The following is an 11,481-nucleotide window of genomic DNA, read 5'->3' as shown; positions in this document are numbered from 1 at the left end:
TCCCATCAACAAGTGCTGCTGTGTTTTATAATTTAAGAACTACACACAGACGTCAGAACTTTAAATTTTAAAATGTCCATCACTGAGATCCACACAGAACCATAAGTAAAGATCTCACTGATACAGTGTACTTATCCCAAAGTGGTGGAATGAGGATCCTCCTGAAGTCCACATTGCTCACATTACATCATCCAGCTTGAACTGGAGAATTATAATTAGGGGGTTCTATAAGGGTTCTTTTAGTAAAAGTGAAGGTTCTTTACAAAACCACCCCACTGTAAAACAATGTTATCATCTATTTATGACTCTTTACATTTTAATTTTGTTATGTTATTTTCAATCTTCAATCCTACAACTGTGTGTGTTTCTTAGTCTGAGCACTTCCTCTACAGCTGAGGGAGGTTTTTGTACGACGCTCTAACACTGTGTGAACGGAAGGCTGTCACCCTGCTGACAGTAATAATCTCCTGCATCTCCAGCCTGAACTCCAGAGATCTGTAGAGAATATTCAGATCCAGATCTGCTCCCAGTAAAACGACCAGGAACACTAGAATATCTGTTGCTAGTGTAGTACACCAGCAGTTTAGGAGCTTCTCCAGATTTCTGAAGATACCAGGCGAGATAGCTGCCGATGCTCTGACTGGATCTGCAGCTGATGGTAACAGTCTGTCCTGGAGTCACAAGCTGAGAATTTGGAGACTGAGTCATTATGATTTCCCCAAAAGACTCTAAAAAGAAGAAAAAGTAGAAAAAAGAAACAAAAGCACATTTAGCATATTAGAACACACTGGATTCACCCGTTCACACACATCTAAACTCAGTAATAATAAAGGGGTTAATGTGACTGTTAATATTTAACCCCTGATATTTACCTCCAGTCCAGAGAGTGAGAGTCCAGATGAAGATGGAGAAGAAAGTCATGGTTGCTGTGGGTGAAGTTGCTGGGCAGCAGCTCTCAGTCATGAAGTGTTAAACTCACAGGACTATAAACACTAGCAGAGCACTGAAGCATGGGCTGATAATGCAAAGTGAAACCTCTCTATGGAAATATCTAGAACCCCTCCTGAACCTAAAACACTCTAAATATTACAGAACAATATTACACTCACACCATTTTATACACCCAGATTCTGACTGGATACATCTGATACATATCCAGAGGACTGAGTGTGTGTGTGTGTGAGTGTGAGTGTGTGTGTGTGTGTGTGTGTGTGTGTGTGTGTGTGTGTGTGTGAGTGTGTGTGTGTGGTTCATCACTGGAGTGTAACAGAGGTTTTTGTACGACGGCTTCATTGGAATGTATCACTGTGGTACACTTTCGGCGGAGGAACTAAACTCATTATAAAGAGTGAGTAACTTTACTTCTTCTAAAGCTACAAATATTATATTACATTTTATATATTTTATTGAATTAAAAAAGCAACCTGACATTTACATTGTATAGAACTTTATAGATAAAGAGATCAAATGAACGTCCCAGAATTGCTTTGACTAAATTTAATTGTGAAAAGTATCGTTAATATTTAATTTTATATATTAATTCTAATAATTAAAGTTAATATTGAAAATTAAAAATTGTTTTGATTATGCCTGTAAAAGCACCCAATTTCAAAATGTTGTTGTGTCAGTAGTGATATACACAGTATATACTGTATTATTATACAAAATATTACTCTTTAACCCTTTAAACATTAACCAATAGTTTGAAAATTATAAAATGTTTAAACTGCAGTGTTTGTTGAATATTTATTTAAGATAAAAAAGAAGTATGCTGTATATATGTCTCTAATTGTACTCAGTAATTTTTACATATTGTTCTGTGATTTTATTTATTTTTATTTATTTTCTTATTATTTGTATATAACAGTACTTTTTGAAGTTGTGTTAAAATAACACATTATTTAATAAATGAATAATTGGTCTCAGACAACCTGATTACCCTAAATTATGCAGCAAATATGTTTCTCCTGTTAATCATCTCTATTAATGCTGATGTTGATTATATTTTATAATCACTGATTCAGAGCATGATCAGAAGCTTACAGTATAATTGTCTGTGTTGTGTTTAAATGATCATATCTGCTGCATTTTAGACCTTTTATTAACAAAGATATTGGAGATATGATCCAATCACAGATCAGAATTTACCCTCATTAATCAGAATTGACTCCTGACACTGTAGTATTTAATAATGAAGTTATCAGAAGTGTTAGGAGTGTTAAATGTGTTGATCTTATCAGATATGTATGGATTATTGTTTTTCTATAAACTGTTACAGTATCTGTGATTATGGGATGTACTGAATGCAGAGTAACTGTACTGGTTCTGTAGTTTTGGGCTCATTAATAAAGTGTGTGTTTGGGTTCTGCAGATTGTTGGAGCGGGTTAAAGAAAAGTCGAGCAGTTAGTAAAGAACTGTTCTCTCTCTCAGCTGTTATAGGCAGCCTGTATATCTGGACAACACGCTGTTCTCTGAATCTTTAACATCGTTCTCAGTCTAAACCTGGATTACATAATGACCCTCAACTAACATATGGATACTATCATTTATTTTCTCCCTTTTTAATGCAAATAAAGTGTTTAAATGTGTGTGTTCTCTCTCCAGCCGGTCCCACGGTGAAGCCCTCCGTGTCTCTGCTCCGCCCCTCCTCTCTGCAGCTGTATGAGGGCTCCGCCTCTCTGCTCTGCCTGCTGTCTGGCTACTCTCCACAGGGGGCGCTGGTCAGCTGGACGGTGGACGGCTCAGAGGTGAAGAACGGGGTTCTGACCAGTGCAGAAGAAGAGAAGAACGGCCGCTACAGCCGCAGCAGCACCCTGACCCTCAGCAAAGCACTCTGGGAAAAGGGGGAGGAGTTTACCTGCACCGTCTCCCACGACAACGCGGTTCAGCCAATCAGGTTGAGGAAGAGCGAGTGTGAAGGCTAGCAGCTCCAAGATAGAAGAGCTGCTTCCACCTGCATCTCCAATAGAGTGTAAATTCTACACAGTGCTGATATTTGTGTCTTTACTCTGGTCAGTGTGCTGTAGCTGTCCCCATACTTTTGCTGTGCTGAAATAAAGCTGGATTTTGGACACTGTGTGTGTTGTATTGTAATGAATGCTGATGATCAGTGTTGGTAGAGAGTGTGTTTAGCTGCAGCTTCAGTGCAGTGCTGTGTGTGTTGTGCTTGAGTGAGTTTGGCTGAATGAAGCTGAACATCTGCTGAAAGTTCTGCTCTATTCTGGGAGAAAGAGGACCAATCAGGACTGTTCATGCAGATCTGAGCTCCACTGGTTGGAGGGGGGTCTGGTTTCACTTCTGTCTTCTGTCTTTACTGCTGCTGATAACAGTAAACCCGAGTCCAATCAGATAAAACACACATTTAACAAAGTTTCAGTTAAATTTAGGAAGACTTTTCTACATGAGTATTAAAATAGTTATATTTAGATTTATTTAGATTAAATAAAACCCTGAAAACTTTTCTCTCACAACTACCAGGACTATATATGTACTCTTAATGCACCTGTTTAAACATGTTTAATTGTCTACAGATATGATGACTGATAATGCTACAGATACCTTGTGTAGATTAGTTTCATACAACATATTAAATCTGTGTCATATTACATCAAAGACAGTTTTTGATTGTAGTCATATCCTCAAGGTTATGCTCCAGTGTTTGCAAAATGGGAACCATCCAACTGGAAACTAGACAGTTTTTTACTATGGGTGTTATATTGACCCCATGAATGGGTTCCAACCAGAGTTAGTTATCAGACCAGGAGGGCTTACACATGGACATTCCCCTTAATTGGAGCCCATGTAAAATTTAAGGTGGGCTGTAATGATGAGGTTCATTTTGGGAGTCCAACTTAGTCCCAGTAAGAACAGTAAAATTTGAAACCCATCTAGCCCATGTTTTTAGAGAATGTTGGCTGTGTTCATTTTAGAGATTGAGAAAAAGTGGCTATTATATCTGCTATCCATCCTCAAAGAGAGTTCTCAAATTCATCAGCAGGTATTTCTCATTGTGAAATGCTATAGGACTTCCAGTTAAGATTGGGAAACTCCTGGGAAAGAGTAAAAGGACAAAATACTAAAATATTTTAGCATCTGTCATCAGAGTAGATAAGAAGAACCAAAGACCAGGAAAACTTTAAGAAATTGAAGATCGAGCCAGAACAGTAAATTCTGATGGTCTAAATGAAGTAGAATGGGCAACAAATACAGAATCATCAGCACAGATCAATTTGACGTGCAGGACGTGCATCATCACTTAATTAATGTTAAAGGTGTTAAAAGCATGTTATACCTGAATGAGAATGGAAATTACTGATACATTAGTTACTACTCTATCCAGACCTTCAGGTCTCTCAAAAAAAGTGTTTAAATAGGGAGGAAAATGTTCTACAAATATTATGTCTATACTGGGTACATTTACAGTTCTAAACAGCAAGCTCTGGAGTCTTCATTGTTTATTGATGTAAATCAGGGGTCCCCATTTACATTTTCCTATGGGCATATTCAGCCAACAACACAAAAGCAAGGGCCAGTGCATTCATCGCATAATGTTAGCTAATTAGGCAGATAGTACAAGAGCTATTTGTTTGCTGTTTTAGTGGATGTCATTAATTAAGTATATGAACTGCAGCTGCATTATTGTACTCAACATTCAATGAGAGAAGTGACAGCGGCAGGTTTAAACAAGAGACCTGAAGTGGGGGTGGTGCTCTGTAGTGGCAATGTGAAGACACTGCTCTAGGTGTGCACTGGAAAGTCTGATTCTGCCCTGGCTTTTGATAATGTTCATTGAAGAAAATGATGACTCACAGATGTAGGTGGAGGGAAATATTGTGAGAAGTAGCATTGCAATCTATTTTGCCAGCCTGAACTGGGGAATCATGTTGATCCAGAATTCAGTCACACTAACATCCTTGTGCTGCTCTTTGAGCAAATCTGATTTTGACATTTCCAAGATCTGAAGAGATGCTTCATCCAGAGATGGAAACAGTCTTTAGGCCTCAGAGGTAGGTAGCTCGTCCGCCATTGGTGAAAGGGTACTGACTGTAGCCTGCGGGCAGGCAGAGTTGCATGTTCAGCGTGTCCAGCGTGTCCTTGTCCGCGCCATGTCTTAGTTCCGTATCTGAACGGAAGTATACAAAGAACAGGGCACATAGTGGTTGTATTTTATTCAGACTTTTAATTGGACGTCCATCAGGCCTTCTCGCGGGTGACGCGGACAAAGTGGGTGGGACTGGACACGCTGGACATCGAACTCCGCCTTCCCATAGGCTGCAGTCAGTACTAGGTTTGGTGGTGGGCTAACAGTTTGCTCCAATAGGGCCGCCTATTGGGGAACCCTGATGTAAATGAAAGAACCTTCAGAAACACATTTGGAATGTTTGAGTTTAACAAAATTCCATTTGGACTATATTGGGCAGCAGCATGTTTCTGAATTCAGGTGTTTCTACTGTACCAGAACACCAGTAAACTCTCTGTAGACTCATTATTGTTGGTTGTGAGTCCATGATGGAGTCATCTGCAAACTCAGGATCATCAGAGATGGCTCTTTGGAGATGTAGTCATTAATATAAAGGATATATTAGAATATAAAGTTAAGGGGTGACAGCACATAGCCTTGTTTTACTCCATTACTGAGATTCTGCAGGTCTGATACCCAGTACTGGTGTTTGAAACAATGGTGTAGATACCTGGTTACTAATGAAAAAATTTGAAGGACAAACAGATTTATTAGCATCAATACTAAGAGAGGAGGAAGGTGGACAGATAAAAGTGCTGAGGAGGAGGGATAGATGATGGATGGATTAATAAGCAAAAATGGATCCCAACTTGGAACATGGAGAAAATCTGTTTTACAGGTGTTCAGGAGATCAAGAAGATCAGGAGATCCTGCCCCCTTATAAAGCCTATGTTCCACTTACATCTTGCCTGCAGGACTATGAGAACTGGAGTTTTTAGGCTCTATGTGTTTGTGTTAAGTTGTCTGTTAGTGTGTGTTGTGTTACTGTATTAGTTTTGTCTTGATTTGTTAATATATTACTGAGTGTGTTAGTGTGTCTCAAGAGTTGTGTGTCTGTTGAGTTGTGTGTCAATGGGCCCTATTTTAATGATCTTTAGCGCACTAGGTAGTTGCACTTTGTGCAGTTCATTTGAGGGGCGTGTCCGGTGTCTTTGGTATCGTGAGGGTGCGAAAAATATGCCTTGCGCAGCTCCAACGGCACAAAGGGTGTGTTTTAATTCTCTTAATTATTCATGGGTGTGTTTTGGGCGTAACATGAAATAAACCAATCAGTGTGCCAGTATCCATCCCCTTTAAAAAACATGAGCGCACTGACTTCTGTTCATTCCTATTTTAAGAGCACATAGGAAACTGACTGCAGGTCACACTGTGAAAGAAACACCAGCAGCTCAAATGATGAGAGAAAAATAAAATAATTAAATTTTTTATTCTGTTTATTATTTATGTAAAAACTGGATTTGCAACACTGAATATTAAACAAGCAATCGATTATTTACACTGGATAGGGACATTCATTTACAATGCAGCTGAGCATTAACAGTTTAAAAGGGATTTAAAAAATATATAAAAAAATAGAAATAAAAGAAATAAAAAAGACGAATAAAATATATATACGAAAGAAGGATAAATAGGTCCTTTTAAAAAGATCATAAAAATTGAATTATGAAGATATATTTATTTAATCATTTGATTAATAAAATAATAAAAATAATTAAAATGAATAAATAAATAATATCAAATATAAACTAATTTAAAATAACCCAGGCTTTCTGAATAATCAAAGTTACAGTTAGTTTCAGTTTCAAAACAGCTCACCAAAACCTCAAACCATCCTTTAGATTTGACAATATTTACTTTTAGGTCCTTACAGGTACTTTACTTATACTTACAGGTCCTTTCTTATTTTTATTTAACTGAACTGAGTTTTATATTATCTGTAGCCTCACGCTGAATTCAGCTCTGTGCTGCGAAAGAGAGAGAGAGAAAGAAAGAGAGAAAGAGGCGCAGCGCATTTAGCCTGATTTCTCTTGATTAATTATCAGTAGCTATAGTTAGTTTAATAGCATTAATGTTACTACACTTGTCCGAATTTATTTATTAAAATGTTTATTTCAGAAGAGAGGTTATTCTGCGGGCGATGCGCGCACGCTGTGCCAAGCTCGCTTTGCGTGCCTGACATTTTAGACCGCTGGACGAGATTTTAATTAATAAATTAATATATTAAATATATTAATAAATTTGCCCTGGCTAAAAGAAACAAATTCTAAAATATAGCTTTATATTTCTGTGCATGTTTTAAGTTTTATATAATTGACGTGCAGCACCACATGCCAGGGTGACTTTATGTGCTTTATTTTTCAGATATAAAAGTGAATTTCAGTTAAATAATAGCAAAATGAAATAAAATAAATTCATGTTCAGTCAAAGTTCTTTTCTCTTTTAATTTTTCATTTAAAAAACTCCAGCATTTGAGTGAGAATAAGCATCTGTTGAAATTCTTAAACAGCAGAATGCCTGTGTCTGCTATATTAAGTTATAAGTCTGTGTACCGAACATAAATATAAATCCTTATAACTGACAGAAATAAATATAACTAATAATAATTTATAGTTAGTGTGCAGATTTTTAAGTATATTTTTTTTATAGTTAATTCCTGAAGGCTGTGGGTGAGGTGTATTTTTCTGTGGTAAAGAAGTGATGGTATGGGGTATTTTGGAGCGCAGGGCGCAGGGTGATCATAATTCAGTTTTGGCTGCGTGAGTGACAGCTGAATTTAGACGTCCTTTCACCTAATCAATCGCGCAATCAGTTTTTCCGCCACCAAGATAGAAACACGCCAGAAAATTACCTGAACACACCTCATTTCCAGACCACCACGCCCACCTGCGTTAATATATTCCAAAAGTCCAACGCTATTTTAAGGACGTGTGCGCAAGGCGTGAAAATAGACTGTGGACTGGGTGTAGGATCCAACGCACCACGCTACACGCCTTGCGCAGAGTGTACGATAGGGCCCAATATGTTAGTTTGTGTCTAAAGCCCAATTTATACTTCTCTGTTGAACCTATACCGCAGCCTACGCTTATCCAGCGACAGTACTCTACACATCAGAGCATGTTTATACTTCTGCCTGCACATATCAGTGGCTCTGCATCGCACTGAAATGTTGTAATATGTGGGAGGGGATAGAAGGCCTGACTAACCAATCACAGCTGTGGTTGTCCACGTCACATAACGCATAATTACATTTCCAGAGAGGGGCATGTAAAGCAACAGCATAGATTGTACCATAGCTACATTGTAGGTTCGATGCAGCTGTATAAATTGGGCTTAAGTGTGTTAGTCTGTGTGTTGACTTGTGTGTTAATATGTTAGTGTGGGTTGATATATATATATATATATATATTGTGTGTTATAGGTATTGTGGGTGTGTAAGGGTGTTTGTATTGTGTGTTGAGTTGTGTGTTAGTGTGTATGACAAGGTTATTATTGTTGACAAACAAGAAAAGAAATAACGAAAACATTGAAAACTAATAGAAATGGTAATTAAAAGATAGAATGGTAACTAACTGAAACTGAATTTAGTGTTTATAAAAACAACTAAAACAAACTAAAAGTTCAAATAGAATACCCTTTCTTTTCATGTTTGTTAATTTATTTATAAGCGTTGATTCATCTCGAGCAGATTTACGCGGTCAATAACGTTACTTCTCTTTACAGTCTCCAGCTAGCCACGAAATATCAACAGAAAATACAGAGAAAGCTGCAGAAGTCTGTATGGGATTAGAATATGAGCGTGAGGAAGATAAAAGCATGTGTTCTGTAGTGAAACAGGAGATACAGTATGTAGAATAAACTCCACACAGCTATAAGTCCATCTGAGAAGCAGCATAAGAGTGCTAACTGTGAGAACATTTACCAGCCTGACTCTGTGAGTAGCTCATACACCAGAACACTGGAGGATGAACTGATAAATCTCTCTCACACACACACACACACACACACACACTGTAAAAGAGCTATATTTCAGACAGCTGTGTTCTGATGTTATATATGTGAGGTACAGTAGAGTTAGTTCTGCACTGATATGGTACAAAGCTGTATCTGTATCCAGTGCTGAAAGTCCATTTTCTACAGTGTTTGTGGACTGTAACTGATTTTTTTTATTGTTTCTTTTTTGAGTTTGATTACATAACACCTTTTTGAACCATGCAGCTCACAAGTAACAAAAGTATGAAAAATATAAACTAATAAAAAAGCAAACCCCCTCTAAAAACGAATTAAAACTAACTAAATTTGAGGAAAAGAGAAAACGAAATACAATTTAACTATAATGAAAAATTATAAACTATTATAACCTTTGTGTGTATTGTGTGTGTGTGTGTGTATTAGTGTGTGTGTGTAGCTCCTGCAGTAGGTGCAGCAGTGCAGTGTGTGAGTGAGGGGGTTTTTGTACAGCTCTGTAACACTGTGTGAACACGGCTCTACTACTGATCACATGGCCACTCTGACAGTAATAATCTGCTGCATCTTCAGGCTGGATGTTACTGATGGTCAGAATGAAGGAAGATCCAGATCCACTACCACTGAAACGAGCTGAAATTCCTGACTGTCTGCTGTTAGTAGAGTAGATCAGGAGTTTAGGAGGTCCTACAGGTTTCTGATGATACCAGGAGACTTCAGGAGTAGAACCGTATGGTGCAGAACTGAATCTACAGCTGATAGAAAGTGATTCTCCTGGAGAAACTGATTTCACTGTAGGAGTCTGATCCACAGTCACCTGACCACTGGATTCTGAAAGAATGAATAAATAAAATAAATGAAATCTTACAGTTATTAGAAAATGTGGAAGATGAGAAACAGTATGTTCTATTGTACTGTATAAGTACAGAAATGAATTTAGAGCTGCAGATAGAAATGAATGACTTACCCTGAATCCAGAGAGTGAGAGTCCAGATGAAGATGGAGAAGAAAGTCATGGTTGCTGTGGGTGAAGTTGCTGGGCAGCAGCTCTCAGTCATGAAGTGTTAAACTCACAGGACTATAAACACTAGCAGAGCACTGAAGCATGGGCTGATAATGCAAAGTGGAACCTCTCTATGGAAATATCTAGAACCCCTCCTGAACCTAAAACACAACAAAGAAAACACTCTAAATATTACAGACCAATATTACACTCACACCATTTTATACACCCAGATTCTGACTGGATACATCTGATACATATCCAGAGGACTGAGTGTGTGTGTGTGTGTGTGTGTGAGTGTGGTTCATCACTGGAGTGTAACAGAGGTTTTTGTACGACGGCTTCATTGGAATGTATCACTGTGGTACACATTCGGTGGAGGAACTAAACTCATTATAAAGAGTGAGTAACTTTACTTCTTCTAAAGCTTCAAATATTATATTACATTTTCTATATTTAATTGAATTAATATATAACTGAGTTTATAAAGAAAAACAGATGAATGACCCAGAATTGCTCTGACTAAATGGTGGTGCTTCAACTAAACATAATGATCAAGAAATTATCATTAATATTTAATTTTATATATGAATTTTAATGATTAAACAAGTTAATAATGAGCTTTAAAATGTTTTTAATTTTGCCTGTAAAAAGTGTTGTTGTGTCAATAGTGATATACATAGTATATATATTGTATTGTTATAATAAATATTACTCTTTAGCTCTTGACATTCTAAACCATTAAACAACATCTTGAAAATTCTAAATTGTTTAAACTGCAGTGTTTGTTTGAAATATATCTGCTGCATTTTAGAACTTTTATTAGTGAAGATATTGGAGATATGATCCAATCACAAATCAGAATTTACACTCATTAATCAGAATTTACTCCTGACACTGTAGTATTTAATAATGAAGTTATCAGAAGTGTTAGGAGTGTTAAATGTGTTGATCTTATCAGATATGTATGGATTATTGTTTTTCTATAAACTGTTACAGTATCTGTGATTATGGGATGTACTGAATGCAGAGTAACTGTACTGGTTCTGTAGTTTTGGGCTCATTAATAAAGTGTGTATTTGGGTTCTGCAGATTGTTGGAGCAGGTTAAAGAAAAGTCGAGCAGTTAGTAAAGAACTGTTCTCTCTCTCAGTGGTTAAAGGCAGCCTGTATATCTGGACGACACGCTGTTCTCTGAATCTTTAACATCGTTCTCAGTCCTGGATTACATAATGACTCTCAACTAACATATGGATACTATCATTTATTTTCTTCCTTTTTAATGTAAATAAAGTGTTTAAATGTGTGTGTTCTCTCTCCAGCCGGTCCCACGGTGAAGCCCTCCGTGTCTCTGCTCCGCCCCTCCTCTCTGCAGCTGTCTGAGGGCTCCGCCTCTCTGCTCTGCCTGCTGTCTGGCTACTCTCCACAGGGGGCGCTGGTCAGCTGGACGGTGGACGGCTCAGAGGTGAAGGACGGGGTTCTGACCAGTGCAGAA

General features: G+C 37.6%; 3 gene segments (V, D, J or C); 1 reads left to right on the top strand and 2 right to left on the bottom strand.

The window, feature by feature from the left end:
• On the bottom strand, positions 1-1,035 carry LOC125790034 (immunoglobulin kappa variable 6-21-like). The segment is given in 2 exon segments: positions 1-728; positions 873-1,035. Coding segments are annotated over 2 exon segments (402 nt in total).
• A 262-nt stretch (positions 1,036-1,297) lies between these two features.
• On the top strand, positions 1,298-2,925 carry LOC125790021 (immunoglobulin kappa constant-like). The segment is given in 2 exon segments: positions 1,298-1,310; positions 2,606-2,925. Coding segments are annotated over 2 exon segments (333 nt in total).
• A 2,076-nt stretch (positions 2,926-5,001) lies between these two features.
• LOC125790020 (immunoglobulin kappa variable 3D-7-like) lies at positions 5,002-10,389 on the bottom strand. The segment is given in 3 exon segments: positions 5,002-5,123; positions 9,420-9,815; positions 9,952-10,389. Coding segments are annotated over 3 exon segments (609 nt in total).
• Between the last annotated feature and the right edge of the window lie 1,092 nt (positions 10,390-11,481).

Source organism: Astyanax mexicanus, unplaced genomic scaffold (assembly GCF_023375975.1).
Source record: "Astyanax mexicanus isolate ESR-SI-001 unplaced genomic scaffold, AstMex3_surface scaffold_34, whole genome shotgun sequence".
Lineage (NCBI taxonomy): Eukaryota > Metazoa > Chordata > Actinopteri > Characiformes > Acestrorhamphidae > Astyanax > Astyanax mexicanus.
Note: the sequence above shows the minus strand (reverse complement) of the source record. Positions and strands in the feature narration are given on the sequence as shown.